The sequence below is a fragment of the Heterobasidion irregulare genome, assembly GCF_000320585.1.
Source record: "Heterobasidion irregulare TC 32-1 unplaced genomic scaffold scaffold_12, whole genome shotgun sequence".
Lineage (NCBI taxonomy): Eukaryota > Fungi > Basidiomycota > Agaricomycetes > Russulales > Bondarzewiaceae > Heterobasidion > Heterobasidion irregulare.
This window is the reverse complement of record NW_009258208.1, coordinates 1,582,271-1,599,546: the sequence shown is the minus strand read 5'-3', so window position 1 is coordinate 1,599,546 and position 17,276 is coordinate 1,582,271. Positions and strand designations below refer to the sequence as shown.

The 17,276-nt window shown below is 51.2% G+C and overlaps 7 protein-coding genes across 7 annotated transcripts; 5 read left to right on the top strand and 2 right to left on the bottom strand.

Moving 5' to 3' along the window:
* Window positions 1–16: 16 nt before the first annotated feature.
* HETIRDRAFT_455748 (uncharacterized protein) lies at window positions 17–2,499 on the top strand (the record flags this gene model as incomplete). Its single annotated transcript, XM_009554135.1, has 3 exons — window positions 17–175; window positions 245–320; window positions 2,300–2,499. The coding sequence occupies 3 exons, from the start codon at window positions 17–19 to the stop codon at window positions 2,497–2,499; spliced, it is 435 nt and encodes a 144-aa protein (XP_009552430.1).
* A 36-nt stretch (window positions 2,500–2,535) lies between these two features.
* On the top strand, window positions 2,536–3,403 carry HETIRDRAFT_455747 (uncharacterized protein; the record flags this gene model as incomplete). Its single annotated transcript, XM_009554134.1, has 2 exons — window positions 2,536–3,270; window positions 3,332–3,403. The coding sequence occupies 2 exons, from the start codon at window positions 2,536–2,538 to the stop codon at window positions 3,401–3,403; spliced, it is 807 nt and encodes a 268-aa protein (XP_009552429.1).
* A 900-nt stretch (window positions 3,404–4,303) lies between these two features.
* On the top strand, window positions 4,304–6,457 carry cyp18 (cytochrome P450 monooxygenase 18-like protein; the record flags this gene model as incomplete). Its single annotated transcript, XM_009554133.1, has 9 exons — window positions 4,304–4,339; window positions 4,391–4,986; window positions 5,044–5,173; window positions 5,234–5,266; window positions 5,318–5,388; window positions 5,449–5,602; window positions 5,655–5,742; window positions 5,795–6,208; window positions 6,261–6,457. 9 exons carry the CDS (start codon window positions 4,304–4,306, stop codon window positions 6,455–6,457), a joined length of 1,719 nt encoding a protein of 572 aa, XP_009552428.1.
* An 826-nt stretch (window positions 6,458–7,283) lies between these two features.
* HETIRDRAFT_53722 (uncharacterized protein) lies at window positions 7,284–9,260 on the top strand (the record flags this gene model as incomplete). Its single annotated transcript, XM_009553558.1, has 6 exons — window positions 7,284–7,416; window positions 7,470–7,788; window positions 7,840–7,986; window positions 8,055–8,571; window positions 8,634–8,688; window positions 8,737–9,260. The coding sequence occupies 6 exons, from the start codon at window positions 7,284–7,286 to the stop codon at window positions 9,258–9,260; spliced, it is 1,695 nt and encodes a 564-aa protein (XP_009551853.1).
* A 1,873-nt stretch (window positions 9,261–11,133) lies between these two features.
* On the bottom strand, window positions 11,134–11,776 carry HETIRDRAFT_330511 (uncharacterized protein; the record flags this gene model as incomplete). Its single annotated transcript, XM_009554132.1, has 3 exons — window positions 11,134–11,299; window positions 11,354–11,672; window positions 11,728–11,776. Coding segments are annotated over 3 exons (534 nt in total), but the record flags the coding sequence as incomplete, so codon positions are not given.
* A 1,169-nt stretch (window positions 11,777–12,945) lies between these two features.
* On the top strand, window positions 12,946–13,659 carry HETIRDRAFT_330108 (uncharacterized protein; the record flags this gene model as incomplete). Its single annotated transcript, XM_009554131.1, has 5 exons — window positions 12,946–13,134; window positions 13,202–13,288; window positions 13,344–13,367; window positions 13,421–13,546; window positions 13,600–13,659. 5 exons carry the CDS (start codon window positions 12,946–12,948, stop codon window positions 13,657–13,659), a joined length of 486 nt encoding a protein of 161 aa, XP_009552426.1.
* A 496-nt stretch (window positions 13,660–14,155) lies between these two features.
* Window positions 14,156–16,261, bottom strand: HETIRDRAFT_126124 (uncharacterized protein; the record flags this gene model as incomplete). Its single annotated transcript, XM_009554130.1, has 8 exons — window positions 14,156–14,549; window positions 14,605–14,745; window positions 14,804–14,944; window positions 15,003–15,115; window positions 15,137–15,181; window positions 15,238–15,420; window positions 15,463–15,701; window positions 16,204–16,261. The coding sequence occupies 8 exons, from the start codon at window positions 16,259–16,261 to the stop codon at window positions 14,156–14,158; spliced, it is 1,314 nt and encodes a 437-aa protein (XP_009552425.1).
* Window positions 16,262–17,276: the final 1,015 nt, after the last annotated feature.

Genomic DNA, 17,276 nt, shown 5'->3' with positions numbered 1-17,276 from the left:
GTACGGCGATCGCGCGATGCTCATCCGGGGACCACGAACGGGGGGCGCACACCCGACGCGCGCGGGCCCAGGCGCGCACCGCTTGTGCAGCGCGCTCGTCGCCGTCGCCGTCGCCGCCCCCGCGCGTGGGGCCGTCGCGGGCGGACTCGCGGTCGCGCGATCGGAGCGAGTGCGAGTGCGAGGATCGGGCGGAGGCGAGGCGGGGGCTCGAGGCGGTCGCTGATGGCGCGCACCGTTGCTCAAGGATGCGTCCCTGGCGCTCGTGTGCGCCGCGTCGTCGTTTGCGCGGGCGTGTGTGCTGGTGGTAGGCGCTGAATACGGTCATGGCTGCGCCTGGCTGTACGTACTTGGCGATGTTGGATTCCATGCAGACTGCCGTCGCCGAGTAAATGCGTCGCGGCGTTTATAACTTCGTGCGGTCGAGGAGATTCCGCGCATATTCGTCCTCGACGGTCACAAGTTGATATTTAATAAAGCGTATCTTGGTCCCTCGATCGCGCGAGTCGCTCGCAGCACGCTCGCGAGCAAATACTAGGCTCAAGTGCATCGGGATACTAATAGCGAACGGTTGCTCGCCCGACTCTCTCTGTGGACCAGCCATGCTGACATCTGTGCGGATGATTCTAGTCAAGTATTCCTTCAGACTTCGATCATCCGAGACGTTCGTCGCATGCTCACATCTTGAACTCAAGAGTACAGGGCTAGAGTGTATCGAGATACCGATATCAGACGGTTGTTTACTCAACTCTCTCTATGAACCAGCTACATTAGCATTCTCACAGATAAATTCTGCAAAGCATTTCTTTGTACCTGAATTACCCAAGACATCCACTGTGTGCTTTCGGACCATGAATCTAGTGTTTGGGACATAGGGATAAAATGTATTGAGAAATCAATATCCTATAGTACTTTCTTTTTTTGGCTCCTGGACCAATTATGCTGGCAAGATATGCATAAATGATATTCATAAAAGTGTCAAGTATGAGAGACCAACCTAGACAAAAAATCAAAACTTTTACCTCAAAAACACCTATTTTTCAACAAATCTTAGCAATTTCTAACAAATACTGTTAATTTTCAACAATGCCCAACCATGATTATCACAAATTGCCATAATTAGGCACAACTCATCCACACTAATTCCATTCTAGGAAACTCACAAATTTTCAACCCCTCAAAAACTCTTTCTAGACACTCAACAATTGTCAATATTTGCCAACAATCTCCAAGTCTACAAGACAGTCCTCAATCCAATAATATCCAACAATTGCTAACAATCATCTAGGGCCATGAGTAGCATAGTATAGTGCATCCCAATATGGCTTAGAGATAAGGTACCAAGGCATAACAATATCTAACAAGATCCAAGAAACCTTAACAAGTAAATATAATATTGAGATTGGACAGGATCAAAGGGCAATTATGATAGTAGACAATTATCAACAATTGTTGGCAATAAGATCATTAATTAACACATCATGCCAATAGTGCCTAATTAATAAAAATTGCTAACAAGAGACCACTGCTAAATGTGGTGTTTATGTGAAATTTGCCACTCATTGCTGCAAAGTATTATATATTGCCAACCAGACCCTAAAAAGCTTGATTTTTGTCTGAGAAAACCCTTCATAGAAGAATCATCTAGTTAAAACTTATTAAGACCTAGTCTTCACATATAATATATTAAGAGGCTTCTGAGTCACTAAGGAAATATGCCAAATCCAAATGCATCTGAAAAAGTCACCAGTAGCTATTTTAAAGTGTAGTTTAGGGTAGATAAGGGATTTGTAAATGTATTGTAATTCCAAGTAGTGGCAAAGGTCATTTTATAGATATAGAGGTATGACTTAGTGGGGATCTAGGTGGCAATAAGTATGCTGCCTGCTAAAGTCTAGATAAAATACTGGTAGTTTCATATAGAAAAAACCTAGCCAGTGTTGATATATAACTGAGTAGTTAAAGATGATAAGAGAGGAAAGCACAAGTATGGGTTAAACCAATATTATAACAATAGTTTTATTGACAATCAAAACCTGGCCTAATGGCAAAAGTTTAGATATTGTGTCAAGGAAAGAACAGATAGTAGATAACAAAGGTAAATAAGCTAGCAAGACAGGTCTCTGGCTTGTTTTATATATACTATATACTAGATTATGGCAGGATCAAGAAAAGGTCCATAGTTTGAAAGGTAAATAAACACTTGGCCAATAAAAGAAGAAGTAAGCCAAGCTATTAAAGTATCTGTTATGATTATGCTTATCAGGCCTTTATAGCAGTCTAAGCTGATAGAACAAAACAGAACTCCTCGGCCGCGTGCGTCGCACGATTCACCCACGAGCGGGGCTCACACCTGCGCGCTTGCGAGCGCGAGCGCCCCACGCTCTGACCACGATCACCGACGACGACGCCTTCCTCCTCCTCTACGCACGTGCCCTCCACGCCTCCCCCTCCGCCTCGCATGCCATCCTCTGCTCTGCGTCGTGGCCTCCGTCCCCGTAAAACGCCTTGCTCCGCGCTTTGCAATCCGCACGACCGATGCAGATCGCACCCGGCCACATAGTGCGCGACTTCTCAACCGCGTCTGCATACCAGCCCGACCCAGATGACATCAGCGTCTCGCTCGCCACATGCGCGCCTCTCCCCGCCCTCTCCGAACCCCTCCCCACATCTGCTTCCTGCCCTCCCCCTGCGACCACCGAGCACCGAGAACTGCTCCGACGAGCCGTGCCGGTTCTTCAGCGGCGTTGCGCGCGCCGTCAACTTGGCAGCCGGGGAGCGGTCCCCGCACGGACGGACGCACATCCCATCCCGCATCTGCAGGTCGCCGCCGGTTTCAAGTCCCGAGGGAGCGGGCGTGCGCGGCTTCAACCGGGGCGCGCCTCTGTCCGTGTAGAGAGGAGCAGCTTGGCGGACGCTCGTGAGCAGCTTTTATGGGATGCGGGAAGGCCGAGAGCGCGCGCGCACGATGAGTTGCGCTTCGTACTGCACCTCGGCATGCCGTTGTCGGCGTCGACCATGCCTCCCCGCCCATCCTTTCCCGAACCCGAACAGCGCGCGATCGCGTGCTGCGTGCGGCGCGCATTGGAGCGAGTGGAAAGCCCCTGCGCGACTGCCGCGTCGACTCGCAGGACTGGCGTCGTGGACGCCGTCGTTGCGCGCGGAGCAGGCACCCTTGCGTCGGGCAGCCCTTGGCCGGAGGCTCTGCGTGATGGGCACTGTTTGGGCGCTGTGGACGAGAGGAGTCTGAGTTCGACGAGGCGCAGACGGCCGGTTTGACGGCTGCGTGTGGCCGCCTCGTGTGCCGCGTCTGAGACTGATCTGTGCATGTAAGGCGCGGAAGGTACCGGTGTGGCAGCAGCGCGGGGCTTTGTTTGATGCACGTCTGCGGGGTTTCCGCGCCTAGGCGCCGGGTGCTCAGGCGATCAAAGGATCTGAAGTAGGCAGCCCATCTATCCTCACCCCTCGCCCAAGGATGATACCATTTTTCCCGCATCTGCCGGCTCAAGCTCGAGGATTACAGAACGAGCGCGTGACTGTTGTGTGATCTTGACGGAAGGAAGATGTCAAACCGAAATGAAATACAGATTCTATCTCGCAACCTGCAGTAGAAGGTGGGTCTATGCTCTGCTGGATACGACAGCCGCTGCAGCTGAACCCGCGAAGTGCAAGATTGCTGATACTCTCGAATTTCCCATTCTCCGTTCGAGTGGACTTCAGAAGAGTGCGAGGGATGTTCAAACCTCTGAGCACAAGATCCGACGCAAGTAATATGCCCAGCCCTGCTAAGTGAGCCTTTTGCTTCTTTTCTGTTCCGCATCGGCTGCTTGATCGATATCTGATATCCTGACTGACGTCCTATGGCCGGCAGCACGGAACATGGCAGCAATCATTGATCCTGCTCTCGGCGCTGGAGGGTCATCCCTATCAAGGTTAGACAAGTACATAGACGCCTTCTTTCTTCCATAATCTCACAGTCGCAGTTGACGCTGTCATAAACAGTCTTGACACTCCGATTGCTGAACCAACCAGACCATGACAGCGACAGCTTTTATCATTACTCTGTCAAGTGACATCAAGCCTCCGGTCTCGTCCTCGGCTCTTGACTCACTGATGAACAAGCATCGCCTTCTGATTCGTCCGAGGACTCCATGATCTGATCGAACCGACATCAACCCTTGGTCATCGTCTGGGTAGATCCCCTAGCAGAAGCTGAGCTTGCTGCATCAGCCAAGGTCACCTCGTTCTTCCGTCGTCTAATAGCTCCAAGCTACTTGTGTCGAATTGCACCCTCATACTGCGAACCATGATGCACTTATTTTTTATTATTATCGCAGGCCTGGTGAGTATACTGACATGAGGTACTCTCAAATTGCTGATGACGCCGTGTTAGTCTTCGTCCGTGTACTTGCATAAGCATCCTATTCGTGGAGATGTCGCCGTCGTCGTCGAGTCCTTAGTTTTCCTTGCACTCTACGCTGTCATTGGCATCCAGCAACGACATGTCGGGTGGACAGGTTTTGCCCTCTCCTCAAAATGTGTCATGCTTCACGTCGGCTCCATCATCATGTCCACCATCGCGTACCGAACGTCCCCATTTCATCCGCTGTACAACTTTCCTGGACCGATTTTGAACAAGGTGACCAGCCTTCGGCTGCTACACATGGCATATTCGGGGCGTCGGCATTTGATCATTGCCCGTCTGCATGAAAAATATGGAAATATAGTTCGTACAGGTGCACACTCGTGTCGACACTCGCTATCGAACTGCACTGCTGATCCTAGTCTTCACTTTTTTCAAGGTCCTAACACCCTCTCAATCAATTCACAAGCCGCTATTGCACCGATATACGCCACCGCTGCGGCAATGGACCGGAGCAGTGCATACAAAATGGGAGAGCTGTCCGGCAGCAGCCTCTTCTTCTTTCAGGACAGAGAGAAACATCATGAGCGGCGCAGAATCTGGGCACCGGCATTCACATCTCAAGCGTAGACCATTTCACCAGACATTCCTCCCACCAGCGCTCATTTTTACTTCGATTCTAGGATCGAGAAGTACATGCCGGGGATCGAAATACGCACACACCAGCTGATGGAATGCTTAGTTGCGCGACGAGATTCTGCGGGTCAAATAAATATCTCTCAATGCTTCCAACACTGGGCCTACGACGTCATGGTAATCACATTTTACACATCTGGGCCTTGAACATAAACTGACCACCTCTATCAATCCCAGGGTGATTTTACTTTTGGAGGTTCAAGCCGGTTGGTACGTCTTCGGGTCGGTATTCGCTCATTATTTGCTCATTGTCGGGTTCAGGAATTGATGGCCAACGGCGATCCAAGAGAATTAGTCAAGGCTGGTCAATTGGCGATGATGGCTTATGAAATGTGCGTTCTATTTCCTACCTATCTACTACGGCATTCATCAAAGATCCGTCTTGTTTGAAGTCTGGGAGAAGTCCCTTCATTGTTTCAGATACTCTGGCATCTCCCAACCACGAATGATATACGGCGCCTCGAACGGCATGCTGTGAAATTGATGCACACTCGCCGAATCGTCGGTTCCACGGCAGGCGGACACGAGGACATAGCATCATATCTAGTATGTCAGTTTAATTTGCATGTGTACCACGCATAGGAATAATCCGCATCAGCTTGGTGAGAACGAGTCAAATGTCTCGCGTTCCAGCCACCTACCAACGGAGGATCTCGAGGCAGAAGCGTTATTCGTGATACAAGCAGGCATGCTGATTCTGTCATTGATTTTCCGCACTTGACACTCACGACTTTACAGGCTCGGACACTACTTCCGGAGTTCTGAGTTTCTTGTTCTACTTCTTGCTCTCGCACCAGACAGCTTTCGATCGGCTGCAGAACGAATTGGACGCAGCATTCCCGGACGCCAGCATGCCCTTGCATAGCGAGACCTTGGAAAATCTACCTTTCCTAAATGCAGTTATAGATGAATCTCTTCGCCTGGGCACACCCTTTCCCGGTTTGCCTCGTGTGAGTCCTCCGGGTGGGGCCATCATCGATGGTGCCTACATAGCAGAGGGGACCATTGTCTCCGTTCCAACATACGCCCAACAGATATCGGAGGAGAATTTTTGGCCAGAGCCGTTGCAATTCAAGCCCGAGAGATGGCTCCCAGAGGGACTTGGACCTGGCTCACGCACGTGCAGGTCTGCGTTGATGGCATTTTCATTCGGTAAGAGAATGTTACTAAATCTGGTATCAGCGCTGATCGGAATCGATTGAAGGTCCTTTTGGATGCCTGGGAAAAGCATTGGCGGTACAGCAGCTCCGCCTCGTTACTGCAAGACTTATCCTGACCTACCACCTCACCCTTCATCCTTCTTTTGATTCGGAAAACTTTTTGAAGGGTATACGCAATATAAAGACAACCCTTTTTCCTTATGCTCTCACGGTCATGGCTTCTCCACGCGCACAAAAGTAGACTACAGTTTTCCATAGCTCGTTCTTTTTTGCCTTTCTTACCGATCTTGGTAGTATAGTGTGTACCTGTGCTATATCCTTGCTTCATTTCTTGTTCTTATATGATTCTTTTTGTTCTATTCCTATTTCAGACCATCCCGACACCACTCTGCGTGTACGTTTGCATCGTCCTCTGCAATTTGCGGACATAGACGCTGACATTTGTACAGGTTATTGCGGTCGATGTGGAGACGGAGCCGAACGATGACTGATAATGGATGCGATAGACCGTGCTTGGCTGGCTGTCTGATGTATAAAACGACTGCATACAGATTGTCATGAACGAGCGCGTCTTTCGCGATCCCGGCTTTTATGGATAGAGAAGGAGAGGTCAAGCGGGAGGGCATCGTGTGGACGAGCCAAGATGCAAAATGCTCTTGACACCCCAAAGTCCACACTGTTGGCTCCCACTTCCCTTCTTTGGCTATTTGTATTCACGCCTCGTTTTCCTGCATCCCTTCGCGGATATTCACCTGACAGGTTGTCTTGTAGTGCAGTGCCGAGGTGTCCGAGCGGTGAATCATGAGAGCTGCTGATGCGTGCTGAGTGCGAACTACCTCAATTTCCCTCGATGATCGACCTCCATGCATTGAAGCTTACTCTACTCTAGTGCCCGCGGATGCGACAGGGCGATGCATGCTGTCATTAGGTCACCGAAATATTTGTGATTGATGTGCACGCTGGATGTCTCAATAAAACCACGATGCGTCAGTTCATCCATAAACGAGCCCCTTCCTTCGCCATTTCAGCGCTACGACGTCAATCCAGCAGCAAGTCCCTCTCAAGATATGCCTTCTTGCACTCAAACGGCCTCTCATCTACTAGAGACGGCGATCTTCAAAAGGAGCACCTATCGCCTCAGCTCATCCGAGCGCGCACAGCTTTCATATGAGAGGGCAAAGGCCATTGGGCTTGCGTTCCGTGCGTTCTCTTAGCGCTTCTCCCCTGACAGTTGGCTGAACACGTTGCGGCAGATATGACGCTCGAGGATATATCCATGTTGACGGAGAAATTTTGGGACTGCCATGCTGATCCCATATTAGTCCACGACGGTGCCGCAACCACACTTCTCACGATACAACTCAACTTGGTGACCGGGACGCTCGCTCATTATGTGCGGGATAGGAACGATCTACGGCCATTGATCGATGACTTGCTGTCATTCCGCAAGTTTGGCCAGTTTCTTCTGACCGAGCAAGGGCATGGCCTGGATGCCCAAAATTTGGAGACCACGGCTACCTGGATTCCCACTGGAGGGTTTTGCCTTCACACACCATATCCACGAGCTGCAAAGTAGGGTCGTGCCTTGTTGCAGAGCAACACTTGCTGATCTTCATGTTCTAGGTACATGCCACCCACCATCCCCATTGGAACCCCATGCACTGGCATCGTGTTTGCGCGCCTCGTTTTCAACGGAGAGTCTCACGGGATCCGTTCGTTTATCGTCGAATTGAACGATGGTACCCAAATGTGCAGTGGAATTACCGCAAGGTGCGTTCGCTTGCTTCCGCTCGACATACTCATCTTCGAATGACATCTCTTATGGACATTCACGGCAGGCTCCTTCCGCCTCGTGGGGGCACGAATCCAGTCAATCATTGCCTAACTTACTTCGATTCCGTTCAGCTTCCTCAGAGTGCACTCCTTGGACCACTGGAACCATCCCAGTCTCCGCATAAAGATTTCGCGCAGTCCATCTGGAGAGTAGCTGTTGGATCCATTGCGCTGACTAGTATCGCGCTCAGCGCAATGGGGTTCTATTGCCACATTGGAGCTCTTTACAGTCTTCGCCGCACGGTAACTGTTTCAGACGGCAGCCGCATCCCGATACTCCATTTTCGGACCCAGCAAATCCCTATCCTCACCGCGACGGCACAGTTTTACGTGCTGCAAGCGTTCTCCAGATGGGCCACCGCCCTCTTTTCCTCCAGTGATCTCGATCCCCAGATTCGCCGCGGCATCGCGGCATGCGTCAAAGCTGCCATAGTGCAACGCTCGCTGGCTGCGGCCCTGTCGATCTCGGAGCGCTGTGGAGCACAGGGCCTTTTCGAGATGAACCAGATGTCGGGCACACTTGTGAGCTGCGACTCTGGCTTGTTTTCCATGGTATGCCGTTGATGCGACTGTGGGCCCACCAGAGTGAGATACGTGGGATCGCCATTGCAGAAGGGGATATACTGGCGCTGTCTATACGTATGTAACCTTGCTTGATGATTCTAGGATGCTGATAAGATGATCCAGGACTGACGACCGAGTTGCTTCTTGGCCGCTACGAGCTGCCTCGTTCGACACACCCGGATAGCCTGCTGGCCCGGCACGAGATCGGCATCTTCGAAGAGCATCGCAGATTTATTGCCTCTGTGCCTGGACACAGAAGCCAGGAAGTGAATCGTCGCGTATTGCCCCACTGCCAAGCCATAGTAGAGGCTATCGGACATCGGATGGCGTACGACGCTGCGGTGGCGAGCGGGGTCGAGCCTTGTTTGGTCGATCTCTACGTTGCGAGCGTCATCAAACTTGATCCAGCATGGTATGTAGAGCACGCAGGATTGGGGCGCGGTACGCAGGCCGAGATGGAGAGCGTGGCTTTGGATGCTGTTCTCCCTCGGCTTTCATCGCTGGTTGGCCGACTTCACAACGAACCACACCTTACCGCACCCATTGTCTCCGATGCGGCTTGGGACGGATTTGTCGCTGAGCTGGAACTGTTTGGAAGAGGGGGGTCGGATATGAGGATGGACACGCATCCTCAGCCTCGTTTGTGATTTTTTTGCTAGTTCACTTATACCCCGAACAGCTTCTTCTGGCAGCACCGCTCACCGCTCAGCTGTGACCTTCACAATGTTATTCTCTTGTTCTCCTCGATACCAATCGACGATATAGCGCAGGCCATGGCCCAGTTAGGCAGACTATATATACGCCTTCTGTTGTCTCGATGGCGCTTCGTCCACCCCGCTTGAATGGTCCTGGATTCCATCAACACTTGTTCCACCGACTTCGTCCCAATAGTGTACGTTCCTTGTATACATTGGCCAATCCCAGGCTTTATATATGCGCATCTTTAATTCAAACTGACCGTGTTGCGACTTGTGCATTGCCCTCCGCTCACAACCCTCCCAGACACCGCGTCTAGGCCCGGCGTTCTTGTACGTTCATCCCGTCCTCTGCAATGGACAATAGATACTGACACACTTCATAGGTGTCCTACACGCCTGCTTGGTGTATACGGCGACCTTGGATTCCCGACAGACTGTTGGCGGTGAATGTGTCTCTCTTGATTGCGTTGAATTGTCGTTCTTCGTCGTTCTTTGTCGCTCTTCTTTGCTCCTCCCTAGGTTCTTGTTCTGATACTTAGATCAGATCACTAGGTTTTATGTGTGTACTTGCATAAGCATCCGATTTTTGGGATATCGCTTGTACTGTCCGGGATGCGAGTAGGCAGCAAGCATGTCATTTCCATCGCCGACTCTCCACGTTTGACGCTCACGACTCTACAGACTCAGACACGACCGTCGGTGTTCTGACCTTCTCAACATATCATATTTCTTGCTTTCGCACTGGGGGCTTATTATCGGCTGCAGAACGGGCTTAAGTGTCGTTCCCCGGACGCCAGCACGCCGTTCTTACCAGATTCGCCACCAGTAACTGATCAGGATCGATTGAAGGCCCCTTTACATGCTTGGGAGGAGCCTTGGCAAAATGACAGCCCCGTCTTGTGACTGCAATATCTGTCCTAACCTATCGTGTTATACCCTATCGTGTTATACTAGGTTACACTCCATTTCTCTCTTAACGCGGAAAGCGTCCTGTAGGAAATACTCGATATATAGCTCACCCTCTTCCATTATGCGCTTACGATGACCGCTTTTTTTCTGCCTTTCTTGGCGATCTTGTAGTATGACATGTGTCCTGCAAAATATTCCTCCATATACCCATCATCCATCCCTTGTTCTATCCCTATCGAAGAGGGATGTTTTGACTGTAAACAATCCGGATATTTTCGGTTGTTCGAAAGAAGGACTCATACTTTCCAAGAACTAGTGTTCTCATTTCCATCTCTGTTGGTAATAGATCGAGTGAATTCACATTGTGTTTTGCGAGAACGGAAGGGTCTCGGGACATGGACACATATGCTGGAGCAGAAGCGATAATATTATAAACGAGGCTGCGGAGTCACATTCGCCCTTTTCCCTTCAAAAAAACTCTAGCTCGGCAACAAAGCTGTCCCAAGCCGCGTCTGAGACGATGGGCGCGGTGAAGTGTGGCTCGTCTTAGGGTCGGCCGACCAGCGACGAAAGCCGAGGGAGGACGGCATCCAAAGCCACGTTCTCCATCTCGGCCTGCGCGATGCGCCCCAATCCTTGACCGTCCGGCGAAAAATGTAAAGCGCTCCAACGCGATAGATGACTCCCATAACACTTAGCGCAATGCCAGTCAACGCAATGGACCCAACAGTTACTCTCCAGATGGACTGCGCGAAATCTTTGTGCGGAGATGGGGATGGTTCCAACAATCCAAGGAGTGCACTTTGAGGAAGCCGAACAGCATCAAATTAAGTCAAGCAATGGTTGACTACATCTACCCCCCCGCGCAAAGGAAGGAGCCTGTTGGGACAACACGTTCAAGGAAGCACTTGATTCAAACTGAATGTTCACACCTTGCGGTGAATCTATCACATATGTGGGTACCATCATTCAAATCGACGATGAACGGACGAACCCCGTGAGAGACTCCATTGACGATAAGACGTGCAAATACTGGGCCGATGCATGGGATCCCGATAGGAATAGTGGGTGGCATGTACCTGCAGGTCAACAATCAGGCATACGGCCATCGCCACAAGAAGGCTCAAAAGTACTTTACTGCTTGCGGACTTGGGGCGTGAAGGCAGAACCCTCCAGTGGGTAGCCATGTAGCCGTGGTATCCAAGCTCTTGGCGTCCAGGCCGTGCCCTTGCTCAGTGAGAAGGAATTGCCCAAATGTGCGGAATGACAGCAGGTCATTGATCAAGGACCAAAGGTCGTTCCTGCCTTGCACATATCGAGAAAGTGTCCCAATAACCAAGTTAAGATGTATCGTAAGCAGTGTGGTCGCAGCATTGTCGTGGAGTAGGATGGGATCTGAATAGCAGCCCCGAAACTTCTCTGCCAGCATAGACATATCTTCAATTGTCATATCTGCCACAACACAGTCAATCAGCTATGTCCGAAAAGAAGTATGATTGAAACGCACAGAGTGAAAGCCCAATGGCCTTCATTTTCTCATACGAAAGCCTTACACGGATGAGGTGAGGTGAGATACTTGTCTTGTGAATAACGCCGTCTCGAAGAGACGTGGGGCTGGTTGAGTGACAGAATGCATATCAAGGCGAGTTTGCCGCTGAGTTGACATCGTAGTACAGAAAGGGTCAAGGAGGAAAACAAGGGATTTATAGGTACACTATGATCCGAAGCTTTAGTATCACGGTATTCAAGGAGGACAGGCACGCTTGCAACTTACCCTGCATGATTCCAATTGAGGAAAAACAAAACCAGAAACTAACGGAAATTTGTTCGACCCGAAGGCCAGAGCAAGAAAGTGGATCGAGTTGACAAGCACTGATCAGCATGGTCACCAACGATTACGATTCTGATATGTGGATCGTGTTCTATCTTCCCGTCCGATCCCCTCAATGGCGCGTGCATATCTCAGAAGGCGAATCTTGCATATCTTCGGCGCTATTCATACGGGCGCTTCGATCTACTGCTATGGGCACAGGTGGCCCGTGCGGCATGACTACATTCCATCCGTCATCGAAGTGCCAGCATGTTGTGCCTTCCTTCTCAGCACTTAACCTTCCAATTCTTTTGAACGCCATCGCAGGGGGCAGGTGTAACAATCGATCTGAGGCTGTCGTTCACGCTTGACTGAAGGGAAGACTCATGTCTGCTCCAAGATATCCAACCGCTCCGCCCGCGTATGACTCGTGGCAGCGTCCAAAGTGCGTATACACAGCCGAGATGACATCTATCGACGAGCCATACTATCCCTTTCTTGAGCGAAATCATTTTTACGCTACTCTTCAGCTCTCCCCCAAGGAGAAACCCACCACGATCTGGTGAAGAAACCGAACCCATCATACCCGGGAGCCGCAACAGCAACTACGACACGTTTCCCAAGTTGCCGCGCAGAGGCGGCACTTCCGGGCGGTTCGTGAAGATCGTCGTCGTCGTCTTCGTGTCCTTGTTATCCTTCCAATTCCTCGCAATCTGGGGCCGCACTCTGCAGCTCGACATGTGGAGTCGTGAAGTGAAAGAGCATCGGGAACGGCTTGAGGAGTGGAAGCAGGAGATGCAAGCGCACGAGCAGGAGCGTCAAGAGTGGAGGCGTGAGCGCGAAGATCAGCGTGCGGAGTTTGCAAAGGAGCGGCTTGCCTTCGAGCGTGAGCGGCAGGAGTGGCAGCGCGAGCGGATGGCGCATAAGCCGTTCTGGGGAGAGCTGGAACACGTCTCACCTTACTGCCTCGCATACAACACAATGAAGTACAAAGCGCGGTTGTGGAACGTGCCGTTGGGCGGGGACTGGCTGGAGGCATGCCAGGGAACATTACAGGAAATACATGGTCGCACAATCGAGAAACCTGAAAGGTGCGAGAATCGGGTGAGTTCAAAGGTTTCTGGATTGGACATCGTTTCTGTCTTAAGTCTCACTGAATTCTGCTTTTTAGGGACAGAATGAAGGATTCTGGGGGTATTGGCGTGTTGACTTCGATGAACCAGAGTGCATCACCAAATGGGGCACGACCTGGGATAAGGTAAGGCAGTCAATCTCGGAGTCAGCCCAATCTAATCACTGAATTCCCTGCGCAGGGATGCGTCCGCCCTGGCGTTCACGTACGCACCCAGTTCTATTGCACTATGCTATGAATTCTGATGATGTTGCACAGGTCGTCGAGGCACCGATGTGGGGCCAGAAGCCCAACGACGACTGGTACCAGATGTGCTGGACCACGCCGGGCCATCTGCCCGGTATGTCTGGCGATCTTGGTTTCCCCAACGATTGTCAGCAGCGAGTGCGTAGTACTCTGTTACCTTCTAGTTTTACTGAGTGCTGACGTGCCGTTAGGGTAAGAGAGGCGGAGGAATGGTTGGCGTGTGGGAGTTCCATGATGGAAATTGCTATTAGTCGTAATAGATGCAAGGCTTGGCTTTCTTGTGTTTGTTTTTTCGTATGTTATACATGTACTCCCTTGACGCGCGATCGTTCTTGCTGTGTTGTGTACCTGTTATCGCATGCTGAGTCTAACTTTCAACTAGTTTCCCCAACAATAGCAAGACTGCTCTGAAGGAAGTTTGATTGTCAAGGCTTTCAGCATACAACATGAGTAAGTGACAACGTGAACAAAGCGAGAGGATGACCTATTACAACACTCTCGTCGTGATAGTGGGTGCGCGTTTTTCCTCTGTGTTTCTGCTTCTGCATTGAATGGTCGACAAGCGCAAAATAGCGTCGATGATTCTGCGATGAGGTCAACATAATAAGACGTCCGGCCACCGGTTGTTGCATACGACTATCATCAATTGTATTTGACAGTCTGAGAAAGAGTCCGCAGTCAGTAACGAATTTTGTGCATGTCCGTGGCAAAATCTGTACCTACCTATTCAGGGTAGACGATACTCTATTATCTCTTGCCTTTGAACTTGCCTCGCTTTGCAGGCATGCCCGCTTCCACCACGTCGTCATCACGATCACGATCATCGTCTGCCCTCCCCCTCTTCTTCTTGTTTCCGCCTCTCGCCTGGTCCTTCAGCTCGACTGTGATCGCTCTTGAAGCTTCGTCCACTCGCTCCCGCAGCAGCGCGACTTCGTCCTTGTCAGTTGGCCATGGCTCCATCTCCACCCCGATCACATATTCGATGCACTTCACGAGTTCTATGTCGTACTGCGTGACCAAAGTGATGGATTTGCCCGAGCGACCAGCGCGCGGCGTACGTCCGACCCGGTGGATGTGATCTTTCGAGTGGAATGGTACATCAAAATTGATGACGATGTCGACTGCGGGCATGTCCAGATCTCTGTCGCAAGATGTAAATCAGTTGAGGGTCAGACATACACAATTCTGGAACATGCCGACTGGCGACGTCGGTCGCGACGGAGATCTTGCGATTTACAGCTTTGAATTGGCCTAGGGAACTGAGCATCTGGCTTTGACTCAACTGGACGTGGATAGGAATGACGGAGAAGCCCAGGATTCTGAGCATGATTGCCAATCTAAAACAGAGGAAAAGTCTCGAGTTCGAGCAGCACATTAACGTAAAAAAACACTAACCGCTGCGTATCACGCAGCGTGTGGGTGTATACAATGATTGAATTTTGTGCGAGGGAGTTGGCGAGGTGGATGAGGTATGCATCCTTTTGATTTAGAGGGGCCAAGAGGTAGTATTGCAATAACAACGACACTGTCTGATACCTATCGCATCCCACTCAAGTTTCAGAGATTTTGCAAAGCACATATGTACAACACTCACTTTCTTGAAAATTCTACGCGAACTAGATCAGAAAGGCTGGCGCGTTGCAGTGTTGCGACCTTGGTCGACATCGTGGCTGAAAAAAGGTAAGTAGTGCGTTCTGTCGGGATGTCCTAGAGAATTTTGTCGATGACCAGCCCAAAGTCCATGTCCAACAACCTATCTGTCTCATCCAGCACCTCTTATTACACAGGAGTCAATACATCTACGGAAAGCATACATGGGCATCACGCACCAAGAACTTCAAACTTCGAAGGCGGAAGCCCTTCATGCTTTCCATGATATCTTGTAACCGTCCTAGAGTAGCGACGACGACATGCGGCTTTTTGGCGAGCGCAATCTTCTGCGACTCAATATCCATCCCGCCAATAACGACGGCGCATCGAGCGCCCATCGCAGATCCGAGAGCCTCGAACTGCTAGGAGATCTGGTAGGCAAGCTCACGCGTCGGCGCTAGGACGCACGCGAAGAGCCCCTGCGGCTGGCTCTGTGGTTTCTGCAAGATCGGTAGTGCGAACGCGGCGGTCTTTCCGGACCCGGTAGAAGGGATACCGACAATGTCTCTGCCTTCAAGCGCATGTGGTATGGACTGCGCCTGTATGGGAGTCGGTGTCTTGAACTTCATCTGTGCCAGAGCTTCCAGCAAAGGCTCGATCAGACCAAGCTCCTTGAAAGTAGGCAGAGACTGCTGCGCCGCCTCTGCATCGTCAAAAGGAGCCTTGACAGATATTGTACGGCAGTAGAAGACGGAGTTGTTATGCGGCCTGGCGGTCAAGGAAAAGAAGTTGAGGTGGAGTTCCATTTCGTGCTCCGCGTTTTTATTTCAACGCGGACTCGAGAAAAGTATGCCCACGAAACGCAATCGCAGCCTGTCGATGGATTGTTTCGCTCTATTATTTCAGTGGTCATTCTCACCATGAAAGCCTCATCAAAATGAAGAGGAATGAGACAGGGGGTTATGAGAGACGCAGTCGCAATTACACATCGCAAAAGACGACCTTTCCAAGAGATCGAGCCAGGCAAGTCGCCGTGTTTCTATTACGATCCCTCCCCTCTGGAAAGATATTTTCCAACGTGGCGCACGGCGTTCCAGCAGGCCAGAGAATTTAAGAGCGCGTGAGGAGAGGACGGCGTACTCACAGCCCATAACATCACCTCCCGCACCTCACCTCTCCTGCACCTCACCTCTCCCGCACCTCACCTCTCCCGCACCGATGCCCTGTGCGCATGTACGGAGCGACACCGACCACATCCTGCATATTGGGTGGCGTACCACCATATCCGTCGCTTTCAGAACTCTATTAATCTTGGATATTCAGCTCAATATCACTTGGCCCCCTTCGTGCACACGATTGACGTCCGTGTCGCCAAAGGGGAGGGTGGTAATGGGCTTTCCCGAGAGAAGAGTAAAGTAAAACGGGGAGAGTTCTTTGCTACATGCCTCGTAGGGGTCACGGCCGTCGCCACCTGGACATTATATGCTACGAGGATGTTCGGGAAACGTAGCTCGCCCGTCGCGAATATCGCGCTGGCCTCGCTTGGACCCACGCCCGTCAATGCAGCCACATATTTTGTCATATTCTTTCAAGCCAAAGTTGACAGACCTACGCGCATATATTATCTGCAGCAGGATCATAGTGGGTGGAACATGCCACTGGAGAGGTACACTGCACAGGAGGGACCCTGATACCACTCTCTGACAAGCACCTGTCGGTTCGGGAAAGCGGTGGGAAGTGGATCATCCACGGGGATGTCGAGCACCGAGCAAGGGGGTGATGGGGGAGGCCTGCAGGTTCGCGCATCCACACGAACAGCCTTACTATCGAACGGTGCATGCATACTGCCGTTAATTCAACGACACTGCTCCCTCTGTCTGGCCATGAAACGACCATGCCTATTCACACATCTGCCAAGTCCATCAAAGGCCAAACGAGACGACCAGTGCGGATTCAAGGTCACCACAGACAAGAGGTAGATCACATCGCGACACATCCTCTCAATGATCCTCGGCTTCGCAGTGGCGAGACTAGATTATCGAATACAGTGAGATGGCAAGTCGGCCAAGTTTGCTGCGCCCTCCGGGCTTGCGCGCCCAGATGAATCCCTTGCGCACGTATTTCTAAACTAGCATCTGGTCGCATGATCAATGCCCTCGCGAGAGTATGCTCCAGTAGCTGAGACGGCTTCACCAACGCTCCGACCGAGGCGCATACACTCACTCGCGCATACGATGTCGACGCAAATCTGCCAGGTACTCGATCCCAGCTTAGAGAT